General features: G+C 44.1%; 1 protein-coding gene across 4 annotated transcripts in view; it reads right to left on the minus strand.

Annotated features, from left to right (window-relative positions):
- Positions 1 to 4,534: 4,534 nt before the first annotated feature.
- Positions 4,535 to 15,967, minus strand: part of LOC147641716 (protein S-acyltransferase 24-like) — a 65,028-nt gene continuing 53,595 nt past the window's right edge. For all 4 annotated transcript variants that reach the window (XM_086798843.1, XM_086798862.1, XM_086798856.1 and 1 more), the window contains 5 exons: positions 6,638 to 6,724; positions 6,452 to 6,550; positions 6,240 to 6,318; positions 5,974 to 6,122; positions 4,535 to 5,029 (listed from right to left, as the gene is read on the minus strand). In XM_086798843.1, the coding sequence (XP_086654969.1) occupies positions 4,733 to 5,029; positions 5,974 to 6,122; positions 6,240 to 6,318; positions 6,452 to 6,550; positions 6,638 to 6,724 (711 nt within the window). In that variant the 3' untranslated portion in view covers positions 4,535 to 4,732. The remainder of the gene's footprint in view (positions 5,030 to 5,973; positions 6,123 to 6,239; positions 6,319 to 6,451; positions 6,551 to 6,637; positions 6,725 to 15,967) is intronic.

The following is a 15,967-nucleotide window of genomic DNA, read 5'->3' on the forward strand; positions in this document are numbered from 1 at the left end:
GTTTTTCATCAGCTTATCATCCTCAAACGGATGATCAGAGTGAAATTGCAAAATTTTGTGCTTGATTTACTCAAGTGTTATGTAGCTAAGCAGAAGTCAGATTGGGAAAAGTATTTGCCATTGGTTGAGTTTGCATACAATAACAAGGTGCATTCTTCAACAAATAAGCCTATGTTTGAGATAGTCTATAGCAAGGTGGTGCTTCCACCGATCTTACGAACAAAAGATGAAATCTTTGCAGCAGGTGAGTATGTCCGAGATTTGGATACTGTGTTTGCACAAGTTCGGACAGCCATAGAAAGGTCTCAAGCTAAGTAGAAAAAGGCAACTAACAAACACAAGGCGAGAAGTGGTTTTCAAGGAAGGTGATTGGGTATTACTTAAGTTTGAGAAAGCACGTCTTTAAAAGCGGCCAGGTAAAGAAGGCCGGTTTCCTAAACTTTCAAATAGGTATTACGGGTCATTCCAAATATTGCAGAAAATAAATGAAGTGGCATATAGATTGGTATTGCGTGATCATTGGAAAATACACAATGCCTTTCATGTCAGTTTGCTGAGGCCTTATGTGGGACCACCTTCTATGGAACCAATTTTGGAAGATCCACTTGAAGTGGATGAACTTGAGGAGGTATTACAACTTGAGCAGATAGTTTTTCATAAAGAGCACAAGCATGCAAGTGGCAAGCTAGTGTGCAGGTATCTTGTGAAGTTTAAAAACTATTCGGGTATGGATGCAAAATTATTTTGTGGATTATCCGAAGCTTCTGAAGGCCTACTTGGAAGCTTTTCAGTTGTAGTCAACTGCTCAGGAGCCAGGGGGAATGTCACAAAATTCCTTACAGCTTCTATTTTTCTAATGTTCATGTGTGGCATGTAAAGCCTGACATGACATACATGTATGGCTGGTGTAGCCTGACATGGTGTGTCTGTTTGGCATATGGAGCCTGAAATGACCATACATGTATGGCTGGTGTATCTTGACATGGTGTATATGTATGGCTCATGGAGCCTGACATGATGTAATTCCCTGGGACTAGCTATCTTGGAGATCTTTTGTATTTATGTTGTGGGAAGGTTCCAGAAGGATCATGAGCCCTAGACATTTTATCGGAGCAGATGGGTGTTTCTTCTAGTCTAGCTGCACTCATGTGTGTGCATGACTTTGCTTTTATCTTTGGATGACTTGTCTTGTTTGCCTGAACAATGCTTGAGATTTCTGCCTGCGGGGGCACCTGGGCACCCTGTGGACGTGTATGTGCACACCTGTTTGGGACTGATAGGTGGTCTACATGTGTTTTGCAGGTGGTAAGTGTACTCAGAAACCCAATTTACAGCTTTAAGGTTTCATATACTAATAATTATGGGTGCAGGTTCACACACACTTATAGGTGGCCAGACAATTTATAAGGTATTCACACTGGGCAGGACTATTTTAATACATGTGACAGCCATAAGGTGGACACGGGGCTAAATTTAAACCAACTGATGTTAGGCCCCCCCTTCTGGACCAAAAAAGCATACGTATAGGCTATTTTCAGCAGGACCCCATATTATGGGAGAAAAACTCCAATTCTGAGGTAGGCGCCTACTTTTTTGGGTGCATGGGAGCTGATCGACTGCTTCTACAAGCTGTTTATAGCCTTCTACCCACGACAAAAAAACCTAACAGGTGCATGGAAAGTGCTGGCCGACCCCTTCTACATGTTCTCCACTTCTGGCCGGCTGATTTACAACTTGAATAGAGACTAGACAGATGATAAAAACAGACAGGAAGAGCTAGTCGTGTGCACATGGACATTTTTTCCGTTTGATCGGGGGCTTGCATGCTTGTGTACTGCTACTGGTCGATTTCTTCTATGGCTACCGAGGATTGATTGACTGCTATAAACAGCCTTTTGAGGGCTGGTCGACTTGCTCTATGAGCTAGACAGGAAGAAGACGATGATGTTGAGTTGTCCCGAGTTGATGTGGGAGTGCTATGGACTGTCCATATTTGTCCTGCATGTGCTTGATGCTAAGAATGCTCACTTATGCTCAAAATTGTCAACAAATTCAGCTTATGTTCTGTTTTCTTGTTTTCATATTGTATTGGAAGAAACTGATGCAGCCAATGGTGAACCCTGGGCACCCGCAAAGTTGTATTGGAAGCAGACTCCTTTTTGGTAATCTAACCATAAGGGGAGGGAGGGGATCAACCAATCTTCTAGCCCCTAGTGTGGTGTACTGTGCAAATTTGTCATCTTGTTTTATTTGGCGTGCTTATGTGTATTTTCAAATTTCATGATTGATAAGATTTTCCATGTACAGTTGCCCTTCTGTTTACATGTCACCTGCATACAACAAGATAGAATCAACGTGTTAGCTAGAGGGGAGCTTCCATGTACAGTTGCCCTTTTGTTTACATATGTCACCTACATACAACAAGATAGAATCAACGTGTTAGCTAGAGGGGAGCTTGGGTTGCCAAGTATGTCAATCAAGTAAAACCTCCATCTATGTATAGGCCAAAGTGTATTGAAGAGATGGCATATCTCCATTTCACCCCAACTGTGTTAGTGATCTCTGTAAACATGCCTCCTAGTGCTCTTGCTTTCACTCTAACCTACTCATATATAATGCCATGACTCCCCGCATAATCTCTAGTGGGAGGCCCACCTTTTGAAGACGTCTGAAAGGCATACTCGAGGAATAGCATCAAATTTCCCGTGGAATTGCACAAAGCAACAAACTCCTCGCTTACACAACCTAGCGTCCTCAATGACAGCTCACACTGTTAAGATATGATCATCCAGCATATAATGCATCCTCCAAAAGACCGCCTATCCTCTACCCCTATACCCCATGCCTCCCAAGTCCTGAGCTAATTTCAGATTTCAACACTGATCGGGTAGTGTATAACCAATCATGATGGTATGGTAGTTATGGCTGTCCAATGGGTCCGTGGCCTTGTGGAATGTCACAAGATCAAGCCCTCGCAAAAAGACATGTTAAAGATACCTCATCAAGGGGACCCTAAATCACACACAAGGACTAAGTGCTCAACTTAGAAATCCTTGTGGTCCTTAGCCCTAACATTTATTAGTTTATGTATGGCCTTACATATTTGTGCCAAGTAGTAGGGTGGTATTGGGGGTGGGTGGCCATTGCTCAAGGAGTTTACACCATGCTTCACCGTTGGCTACACTTGAGAACACTTGGTAAGTCATCCTCAAACTTAGCCAGCAAAACCCTCTTCTTAGAATGAGTGAGACATTGGAACATCCTTTACGCTTGGTGCTCAGTGATTTGACCCATCACTTTTTCCTGTATAGGCTTGTGGCTTTGCACCCGTCATTGTACTAACTATGTTGAGAGATGGATCCACATGGTAGTTTGGCAATGCCATGGCTCTTGCATAAGATGCTACGGTTAATTCAAGCAAGATGGTGGTAAGCTGGGTGAATAACAAAGTAAAAGTGTTAAGAGTGGAAAGACGAAGGTGTGGGTGATTGAAATAGACATAATGTAAATCACAGTGAAATTACACCAAATGTGTAAAGGAGCATAGACATGTTAGGGGTCTGTCCAGGGAAGGTGCCAAAGATAGAGAAGGAGAGGTATATGTGCTCGGAATTCCAATTGGGTTGTGCTTCATCTGCCATGAAGCCATGGAAATCCACTCTTTCATGACCACTCCTTTCCATCATTTTATTAAGAAAAGTTCAAAAAAGGACTTGGAATTCCACATCTTCCTTTTCCATCTCACACGTTGCAATAGCAACCTCAAATAACACCAGTGTCATACTGTGGCCTAGATAGCAACAATTTTGTGCTCCTTTGCCACACTAGGGCCACAAGAAAGATGACACACCTCATTGTTAGTCTAGCTCATGCAAGATGATGGGTCCCTGCCAAAGTCAAAGAGCTGAACCTGAATGCCCTGTCCGCACATTGATATCTCCTAGTACAAGAATGCCCCCTAACCTGGAAAAACCTGCAATGTATACATATAATGCTAGGTATAATGACTACCCATCCGCTAGAGAGCTCTACGCATAGCAGGATGTCTCCACTGCAAAGTGGCTGACTGAGAGAGCTCTACCCATAGATATAACGACTACCCATGACTGCTATACATGTAGTGCTAGGTTTAATCATTACCCATCCAAGCGTTGCTGTATCCAGATATATCTGGCCTCCTCATCTCTCCTGCGAAGATGCATCCTGAATAGATCTGCAACTCCCCTGATCCTCCAACTCCCCCATATGCTCTAGTGTCCCCTCCGTAAGCCAAATCCCAAACAGTTAACGTGAGACCTATAGAAGGCCTCTCTCTTGCCTCCAATGTGTAACACACACACACACACACACAGAAAGAGAGAGAAAGAGTGTTATATTCCTGTCTTCAAAAGACCCAATGGGTCTATAAGCTCACACCTGCCTCAGGAAAAAACCAAAAGGATTAGGATAAGTAGTTCTGCAAATTTTAATCAACTGACACTACCACATTGAAGCGCTAAATAAGGGCAAGATAGTGACTTAGCATCTCTTGAACTCCTTGGAGATCAGGACTTGGCTGCCCTTTATTAAAAAATGGGAAAAACGAAATCCAAGTGATGTGAATATTATCTGTTTCAACATCATGGTGCCTAATACTTGAGTACTAAGAACCTGGAGCTTTGTGCATCAACCCCAGCCCTAGCCCTAGGGGAGTAAAATTTGAAGAATGCCCATGGCTGCTATGATTACAAGCTCATGAATGCTGATGATGATGAGCTTTTGAGCCATTTGTGCTCACCACATTCATTGTTGTGGAAGTGGATGAACTAGAAGGACAAGACTTTTGCATTAGCTGTACCATTCCCACCCCATTCTGCTGCATTGGTTGCCGCGGCAATTCTATATCCTCATTGTATCCTTCTATAAGAAAATCACTGCAATTCTTGCGACAGCCCTGATCATAAGGATTGTGAAAACGTCCATCTGGACCTTTCAAGTAGTTATATCGCATGGCATTTGTGAGCTCATTGGTAGTGATGTTTCGTGCAATCTGCAGACATGAAACAGAAACAAATTATTTGAAAGATTATTGACAAACATCCTGAATTCATTGCATGACTTTTAATTGCTCATATGGTCAGTTCAGACAGGGGGGTTCTTTTTTTGAAAAATCCTGTATCCACATGAGAATTCTCCTCTAGCAATTCTGAACTGTCCATTAATGAGCCCTCTTAATGGTTCTTGAAGCAAGAGGGAATAGGAAAGTGTGGCTGGGCAAGGCAGCAACCCGGTGGATTATTGATGCTCGTTAGAACAATTGGAGGCAAATTCCTCAATAATTTCATGCATAGAAAGGCTATGCGGAGAGATGATGCTGTGAGAAGGTGCACTACATTGTGTCCCTCGTCTAGGAAAAAACCTTAGCTTGCAGCTTTCTTGCCACACATCCCTCTACGATTCGAACACATCCCTCTACGATTCGAACTGTCGATTAATGAGCCCTCTTAATGGTTCTTGAAGCGAGAGGGAAGAACCCCTCTGAATATGCAGACACTCGCTAAGCAGGAGGCTGGACCATTCATGCAAACCTCTCCAGTTTCAAGAGGCAATTGAAAAGAATAGGAAAGTGTGGCTAGGCAAGGAAGCAACCCTGTAGATTTTGATACTTGTTAGAACAATTGGAGGCAAATTCCTCGATAATTTCATGCATAGAATGGCTACGCGCAGAGCTGATCAGGGGCTGCTGTGAGAAGGTGCACTACATTGTCTCCCTTGTCTTGGAAAAAATCTTAGCTTGCTGCACATCCCACTCGCAACACCAATGAGACATTTAGTGTTGCATCTCAAAGCCCTCCCACGCCCGTCCCCACTACCACAGAAAGTAGAGCTATGTTAGGATAAAGTGGTTTTTGTTCATGTCAATCACTGGTCCGTAGCCTAATTAACCAACAATGACACTTCAGATGTAAATACAGAAACCCTTCCTGACAGTACCTGTGTTGCCTGCATCCCTGTCAAAGTTGCTACACCTATGAATATGAAGAAGTCAATAATAAGAAAACCCAGAGCACCGGCATGCCGTGTACCAATAAAACCAATCCATGCCCCAGCTGAGACTGGAGCACTGGGGTCCATCCACAGCCCTGTAAAGTAGGAAAAAAACGAATAATTTTCATTGAATTCCTTAGTTTACTGAGAGCCTTGTAACATATTGAAGTTGTGAGTATGAGATTAATTCAAAATTCCTCAAAATGTTTTACTTTGGATGGTTACAACTCCACTAAGAAGCATGGCAAAGCTCTCCAAGCAGAGAAAAATGAAAAAGTCCCATTTGTTTTTCTGCACCAATGAGAGGGCATGTTGCCACACTTGTCAGGCTGTGAAAAAGAATAATTATATAGACTCTCATATACACATATAAAGACTTCTTAATTAGAAGATTACGACACCCTAAATACATCTGAATTGTTACCTTTCCAACACAGTTAGAAATCCATGGGCAATGGTGATCAAATTGTTCTACACATCTGTTACAAGAGGAGCAGTGCTTGGACCGTATGGGCCGTACTATCTGCAATACCAACATGAGGCTGAAAGGTATCAAGCATTCAAAACTGCGAATTCTTTTGACAAAATCAAACATGGGACAAACAAGCACCTTGCAAGTTGGACACAATTGAGACCAATGTCCTGCCCAAAGAGCAGGATTGCTGAGTTCACTCTTCAGTAATGGTTTCTCTGGCAACTTCATGCACAAAAAAAAGAGATTAAAATACTCACATGAAGGCACTGTGATCTATTTGGCAAGTTCAAACCTTAACAGGACAAGTCTCACCTAGACGTAATTCCTTAGCTTAACTTTACTAAACTGATGAGAAGCCAATGACCCATATTAAAATACTTTCACATGATGGCACTGTGATCTATTTGGCAAGTTAGAATCTTACGGAACAGGACAATTTTCACCTAGACGTAATTCCTTAGCTTGACTTTACTAAACTGGTGAGAAGCCAATGACCCATATTTCTCTTTTAAAAACCAATATACACTCAGGAGTGCAGAATCAAACCAGTTGTATAACCAGACAGCTCCAGCCCCATGTAGCAGCAGCGAAAACAAATAGTCCAAACTCAACTCATTATGCTGCCAGAATTAAGTCCTATGCATGTCCCTCTTGTGCAAAATGAAATAGAAGATACTTTTTTGACAGCACCTCTATGGCCACCTACTGGAATAAAATAGATCCCAAACCCAAAAAGAGGCTTCCACTACCAGGCAGCCTGCATTTACAGTCAATTCATGGCCCATGGTGAATCAGAAGGAAATTAGTGCTGAGGCTCATGACAGCAAAAATCTATGTTCCCGTGTTTCTGTAATCATGTTTTTACCACCTACCTTGAATGTACTGTCAGGGGTTGACTGATTACGCAGACATATGATCTGTATACTGTGAACTGCAGCTATACGATGAGACTGATTGCAAGAATAGACTCAGAAATTAATTAAAGATAACAGAATTAAAAGTGAAGAACCGATTGAGGCAATTGTTCTCCCTCAATTCTGATGAGCAAAGCATGGTTGAAAACTCAAAAAGCGTAGCAAAAGCAAAACAAGTGCAAAAAGATAAGGCAGAAGCTTTATTGCAAACTTTAGAGTGCAAAGAGCTTCCAAGTTAACAGACATAGGAGCCCCTTGTTCAAGGAAAGCCGATACTCGTGCGGTTTCTCTTTTACACCCCAGAATCATAGACCTAACAACAACCAAAACTTTTCAAAAACATCGGACATAAATATTTATCCTTTCCCCCGTTCATATCAAGCACATTGCTTTTTCTTAACTTCCTGTGTTTTATATTAAGGCTAATTTCACCAGCCTGACATGGACCACTTTATTTTTTACAGGCTTATCCTAGAAGATTATCCTGGAGGGATAAAATTACTTAACCAATCTTATCCTAGAGGGATAAAAAAGACATTTCTGGCAGTGGGGCAAGTTAACAATAATTTGTAAGATGGGGAATTTTGATGTACTAATTAGTAGAAGAGCTCATCAGTTTTCATCCGGTCATCTGGTATGAATGACTGAATGACTGGAAACAATATGTGCACATGCCTTGTTTTTGCACAAGGACATTGCCCACGATTCATTGCATGTAAAACCATTTATGATGTATGCATTGATATAGTTGCCTTGCTCTTTTTTTTTTTTCTACTCTCTGTATCTAGTTGTCAAATTTCGTTTTCTTTCTTGATCATATGCCACTGTGCATGATCAACCTAGAATGCATATCAATGGACTTCCATTGTCTTAAAGACCCTTGTATCATATGGCTCAGATTTGACATTCTCAGCTCATAGCTCTAGTCTTTGTTTTCTTTTGTACCATGATGAGATTACACGGACACTATTGTATCACTTTGGTCTCATAGACCCACTAGGTCTTTTGAAGATATTTAATATAACTCTCTCTCTCTCTCTCTCTCTCTCTCTCTCTCTCAGGGTTTACCATACATAGCCAGGTATGAGTGGGAGTCAGCTTTTCGAGGCGAGACCAACACATCAGGAGTACGTGGCTCGGGACAAGGAGCTGTCCTTTTTAGACCCCACCTCCAACAGATTCTCAGCATCGTTTGGAAGGACGAGGATGCATGGTATCTTTGGGTGCAGCTACAGCTTACCAGGGACAGAGTCATCCACATTGCCGTGTGTGCCGCTCCCCTTACGCCGCATGGCATGGCCAGTCACCGTACTTACCATTATACGGGGATACTATGGAATTCTCATAGCTGGGGGAAGTCCTCCTGCTCGGGGACTCCAACACCAAGATGGGGAGTCAACATATCCCACTACATGATCTGGACGACCCTATCAAACTACAAGTGCTAGACATCACAGAGCTCATCACAAGACCGTGAGGAGATCACGGTGTATGGAAGACATTTCTTAGAGCTAGGAGTTGCACATGGTCTTGTTATCTATAACAAGATGTCCCGATGGCCCTCCTTTGACGCCCTCACCTCCTTCCCTTACTCAAGAGGTACCAACACCGTGGATTACTTGATGGGATCTCCGGCTTTGGCACACCTTCTCCCCGACTTCTCCATCCCGCCACCCCCCTTTGAAGTTGACCATGCCTACCTCTCTTTCACAATTACTTACACACCACCCATCCCCCCACCAACACCCCCCATCTCACTTACACCAGGTCCATTTTGATCACGAGCTTGACCATGTTTACTCCCCCCACCGCCACCCCCCTTTGAAGTTGACCATGCCTACCTCTCTTTCACTCTTACTTGCACACCACCCATCCCCCCACCACCAACCCCCATCTCACCTTACACCCAGGTCCATTTTGATCACGAGCTTGACCATGTTTACTCCCACCACATCTACCGCCGACTCCACCATGTGGATCCTACTGTCCCCCTATCCGCCCTCACATTGCACCTCACCACCATACTCCAGACATCTGCCACCACTTCTTTCATCTACACGCATTGGTCTACCACCAAGCCACCTTGTGGTTCCATGCCCTAGAACTCCTAGTATGATGGCGAACACCGAGCCACATGCTACCGTCTTAAGCATGAAATACGGATTGAGCAAATCATGAAGTGCCAAGCGCAAAGAATTTCTCAACGCCTCACCCAACGCAAGAAAGAAGAATTCTATGCTCGGAAAGAGGATGAGTTATACCGACTCTTCTTAGGGCCGAACTGCAAAGAGGCCTCGAGGAAACTCTAAGAACATCGTTGTAAAGTCCTTCCCTAAATCTCCCTAAACACAGCAAAAAAAACCAAGGTTAGTCTTAAACCAAATCATGAGTAACAAGCTAGCTCACCTCCCAACCATGATCGGCGTCCACCGATCTCCCCCGAGCCAAGGCTAGGGCTCCCTACACAATCCCATAGGCCCGTGTCTAACTCCGGAGTGTCCCATACCACCGAAGCTTGCCCGTAGGGCTTCTACATGCCAACCTACGTACTCGCCATGTGCGTGGCATGAGCGTATCTGGTCTCTTGGTCCAAGCTAGACCATCAGTGGTACATCCGCACAACTGTCTCATAATAACACAAGCCCTCACTTATATAGTGATAACCATGCCATAAATAGATACCTCGCTATAAAAGGCCATTAAGCTTGTTTTATCAACCCAAGAATCTTAGCCAAGTATCAGCATGTTAATCCCTAATCTCGGAGCCCCCTAACCTCACTGGATTAGTTTCCTAATCCATAGATTAGTGTCTAGGTACATAACATTCTTCCCCTCTTCAAACATTTACTCTTATATGAAATTAGGGAATTACTCAAACTAGCTATCAACTCCCAAGTTGAGTCCTCCTCTACCCTATCTTTCCACTTAATCTTATATTCATGGATCAACTTGTTTCTAAGTGCCTTTGCGTGAAATCTATAATCCTCTCAGGGTCATGTGGAATATAGGACAAGTCCTCAACCTCAACAAGTTCCTGAGGGGTAACAAGGTTATCCTCAACTCCCAGCATCTCTTTCAGTCGACTGACATGAAAGATCGGATGAACTTTTACATTCGGAGGCAACTCTAGACTATAAGCAACCTCACTAACCTTTTTCAAGATCCTGTAAAGTCCACATCACCTCGGGGATAGCTTCCCATCCTTCCCCGTACATAATGTCTCTGAACTCTTGGGCACTCTCAAATAAACTAGCATCACCTCGGTAAACTCTCTCGGTGAACGCTGCCTATCAGCACAAAACCGTGCACGATCTTGTGCACTTCTGATAGCTTCTCATGCACTGACTAGCATTCCCTGCATATCTACTAAGAAATCTCTAGCCGTATCAATCTAAATACCCTTAAGTCCGACTGTTACTAGAGATCTAGGTTGGTATCCGTATATCATCATAAACAGACTCTAGCCAATAGCCGCATGCTTAGCACTATTATAGGTAAACTCGACCATCGGGATGTACTTCTCCCAATCTGATGGACTCTTGGAGACGTATGCATGAAGCACATCCTCCAAAACTTGATTCACCCTCTCTGTTTGCCCATCAGACTAGACTGAGGATGATTAGAGGAACTCATACTCAACATAATCTCCAATCTCTGGAAAACTAACTGATAGAAATGTATAGAAAACTTCGAGTCCCTATCATTGATTATATCAAAAGGCAAGCTATACAACCTGAAAAGCTGCTCAACAAATTGTTGTGCCAATTCGGTTGCCTTCATTGTCACTTTTGTAGGTAAAAATCATGCCATCTTCGTCAATCTGTCTACCATACCCAGATAGCATCATGCCCTTTGCTGGTTCGTGGCAAACCTACAATGAAGTCCATGGAAATACTCTCCCATTTACCTCTTGGGATCTCTAGAGGATGTAACATATTTCCAAAACTAAGGCATTCAGCCTTATTCACTTGACATTGACGACACTTTACCACAGTCCTGAACAACCGCCATCATTTTAGGCCAGTAAAACGTCCATTTTACTAAATCATAGGTTCGTTGTATCCTTGGATGACCCTTTGTAGGAGCATCATGACATTCATACAGGATCCTCTTCTTAATCTCACCGTTATCCGATACACAAACCTCATCATTCCGGAACAACAATCCATTCCGAATAAGAAACCAACGACCTACCACACAATTTACAAATGAATGGCACGACTCCCGAGTCTCAGTCTAAATCTATAGAGCTCCCTACCTCGACCTGATGCCAATACCAACTAAAATGATTGTCCGTCTCACATAGCCCTCTCAGAGAGTCATAAAGGTCAGCCCTAGTCTTGGTGAAGCTCAAATAGTTCATCTCCCAATTCTACTCAAGGCATCTACCACTCTATTCAAGCTACCCTTCCGATACTTTATCTCCATATCAAAATCTTGCATCAGCTCAGCTCATCATGCCTTCCTCCCACTCAACACAAGTCTATCACACATGTACTTAATCGACTCATGGTCGGTCAGCACAACAAACTTGGTTCCATAAAGATAATGTCGCCAAGTTTTCAGAGCCTATATAACTGCATACAACTCTTACTCCTCAGTGTGCCATCCGCCTTGGGTATCATCTAGCTTCTTGCTTTCAAATGCCACAGGTCGGCCATTTTGGAATAATGCTGTGCCTATCGCAAAATCACTAGCATCCGACTCGACCACAAATGGTCTACTAGGATCTAGCAAGCCCAATACAGGTGCTTCCCTCACCTTAAGCTTGAGAGCTTGAAAAGCCGCATCAAGCTTCTTGTTCCAAAAAATCGGGCTATTGGACTTATGTCTAGTTAACTATGAATAATCCCTCACCGATTTCTTAAGAAAGATGGTAAATCCCAAAAAACGCTTGAAGTTGCCTCACAATATGAGGAACTCGTCCAAAACCTTCTGTTTTCGCTCAAGATCTATGCTCATTCATCTCGAGAAATCAGATGTCCTAGATATATGAGTTCTCTTTTGAAGAACTCACACTTTGTATACTTGGCATACAACTTCTCCCATCTGAAAATCCTCAAGACGATCTGGAGATGTTTGACGTGCTCCTCTAGAGTATGAATGTATATCCAGATATCATTTAGAAACACAACCACAAATTTCCCTAAATAATCCCTAAAGAGATCATTCATCATTTGCTCGAAAGTAGCAGGAGCATTCGTGAGCCCAAAAGATAATAAGAGAAACTCATAATGGCCATACTGCATGGGGAATCTTGTTCTAAAGATGCCTTCCTCAGCTATCCATATTTGGTGGTAACCCGTACAAAGGTCAATCTTCGAAAAATAGGAAGCTCCTTGCAACCTATCAATCAAATCATCTGCTTTGGGAAGGGGATATCTATTCTTGATTGTAATTTTATTCAACTTTTTATAGTTGACACGTTCTCCAGCATCCGTCCTTGAGCTTCAAAAGTACCGGTGCCCCCCAAGGAGATTTACTCTTACAAATTTGTCCCATCCTAGGATATTCTGACAACTGTCGGGGAATCTCATCCTCTTCCAACTGGCTCATCTTGTAAGGCACAATGCTCATAGGTTGAGACCCTGGAACTAAATCAATCTTATGATCACCCAACCGACTGGGCGGAAGACCATGAGGTAACTCAGTTGGGAAAACATTGGCAAACTATGCCCTTACGTTCTCAAAAGCCTGTCTCTCCCATACATCTAGAGTAGCTGAATTAAATTCACAATTAGCATCAGATGACATGGTATCTGGAACACTTCATAATTAGAATTGAAGTACTGGAGGCAAAGGTGAACCACCAGGAGGAGGAGGAGGAGGGGGAGGAGATTCAGATGCTAAAAGAGACCCAAATATAGCAACAGACAACGCCAGAGGCCACCCAAACCCCCACAGAGCATCATACATGACACTCTCGGGGAGGAGAAACGCACGAAGGATAGGGCCTTCCATGTGCAAGTGTGGGGACTTCTCCCAAGGCAGATGCCATGAGGATTTGCCATATGATAGGAGTGGACAAGACCCACACAAGAACGGCCTCTCATCATCAGATTCCCTAATGCCACCAACAGACACGCCCTCTTAGATAGACGAGCTGCCTCAAGGGCACACAGGTCTACATGGGGGATGATCAGCACACGTGGCACACCGGCGTGAGGCAATAATGACGATTCATGAGGTCTGTAGAGCGGGCAAGTGGGCTATCTACAAAGAGATGGCACAGTCATTATCACTGAGCGCCGTCCCAAATAGGGACGCAGGGTCTATGAGACCAAACACCTGATGCTAGCAGTATGGAACTGCAATGGCATCGTGTGGTCGAATCCAAGAGGTTTGAGCGAGATTCTCATTTTCTATGCAGAGACTCAATAGAGCCCTAAGATAGGTTTACCATACATAGCCGAGTATGAGTGGGAATCAGCTTTTCGAGGTGCGACCCACACATCACGAGGAGCACGTGGCTCAAGAGGGGTAGCTGCCCTTTTTAGACCCCACCTCTGACAGATTCTCAACATCGTCCGGAAGGACGAGGATGCAAGGTATGATGTATCTTTGGGTGCGGCTACAGCTTATCGAGGACATGGTCATCCACATTACTGTGTGTTGTTTTGCACCGTGTCACTCCCCTTATGCTGCATAGCATGGCCAATCACCGTACTTATCATTATATGGGAATATTATGGAGTTCTCACACTTGGGTGAAGTCCTCCTGTGCCCAAAGACTTCAACGCCAAGACAGGGAGTCGCCAAGTTCCACTACTTGACCCTATTTGACTTCAAGAGCTCGACATCACTGACATGGGGTTACATAGATCATCATAGGACCATGATGACGTCACCGTGTATCGGAGACATTTCTTAGAGCTAAGAATTGCAGATGGTCTTGTTATCTATAACAGGATGTCTTGATGGTCCTCCTCTGACTCCCTCACCTCCTTCCCTTACTCAAGAGGTACCAGCACCGTGGATTACTTGTTCGGATCTCCGGCTTTGGAACACCTTCTCCTTGACTTCTCCATCCCGCTACCCCACTTTGAAGCTCACCATGCCTACCTCTCACCACCCGTCCCCTGGCCACCATCCCCCATCTCAAATTACACCCATGTCCATTTTGATCACAAGCTTGACCTTGTTTACTCCGACCACATCTACTGCCAACTCAAGGATGTGAATCCTATTGTCCCCCATCCCGTGCTCACATCACAACTCACCACCATTCTCCACACATCTGCTACGACCACTTCTTTCATCTGCACGCAGCGGTCTACTGCCAAGCCACCTTGCGGTTCCATGCCCCGTAACTCTTGGTATGATGACGAATGTCAAGCCACACGCTCCTGTCTTAAGCATGAGGTATGCATCGGGCAAATCACGAAGCGCCAAGTGCAATGGATTTTTCAATGCCTCACCCAACGCAAGAAACGAGTGTTCTACACTCGGAAAGAGGATGTATTATACCGACTCTTCTTAGGGCCGAACTACAAATAAGACCGAGGAAACTCCAAGAACATCGCCCCCCCACACCTATCACCTGCCCGAGCACATGACACTCCTATGCACGCTCTTGCTATCATATCCCCCGATCAGCCACCTCTACCCCCACCACCTCCACCTTCTTCGCAAAGGACATGGTTCTCAAGGCCATCCAGAGACTACGTAACGGGCAGGCCCAAGATCACGAGGGACTCATTGACAAGTACATCTCACATGTCGATGGTACGCTGGTGCCCCTACTAGCCTACATGTTCAATAGATCACTTTGTGAAGGATTTCCACCCTCTTGGTCCGCTAACACCATCACCCCGATCCTCAAAGCCGGGGATCCACTTGATCCTAATAATTAGAAGAGGATTATGATTGGCCACACATTGGCAAAACTCTATGGATTGGTGCTAGAGGTGGAGCCCAGTTCATTTGCAAAGAGACAAGGACGCAAAGCCTCCCACACCAGCCATGGATGACATACCCACAGCCTCATCCAACCACACATTCTCGATGCCAAACCTCCTGCCAGACCCACTTTAATGTGACTCTAGATCAGGCCACGGCACTACAGTGAACCCAACATCCCAAACTCCTCAGGAGATCTTGGAGGCACAAAGCCACCTTCCCTCGCCCAGGGATCTGTAGAGACTTCTACAGGCTACCCATGCTTGATATCCTTGATGGCCCCCTCCTCCTCCAGGGGGGTTAGCTCCATAGAATGTATGATGATGATTACCCCATTTCGTATCATATGGCTCAGATGTGACATTCCGAGTGTAATTCCTCGGTTGGGGTTGAGTACAATCTCATGGCTCGGACGTGACATTCCCAATGTAATTCCCCCGATTGAGGTTGAGCACAATCTTGACACACACTTAACAAGGTGATGTGGCACAACAAAAAACAAGATAGCAATGCTGAAAATTGAAATGACATTGCAATAAGCTGGAAAGGGTTGACCCCCCTTGTAAAATGATTTGTATTATCAAGGAATTTCACATACAAGGTCCATGGGCAATGCTTACCAGATTTCCAACAACATCCATGCATATAAAAT

Source organism: Cibotium barometz, chromosome 1, assembly GCF_041138505.1.
Source record: "Cibotium barometz isolate CiBa-2024 chromosome 1, ASM4113850v1, whole genome shotgun sequence".
In the NCBI taxonomy this organism is placed as follows: Eukaryota; Viridiplantae; Streptophyta; class Polypodiopsida; order Cyatheales; family Cibotiaceae; genus Cibotium; species Cibotium barometz.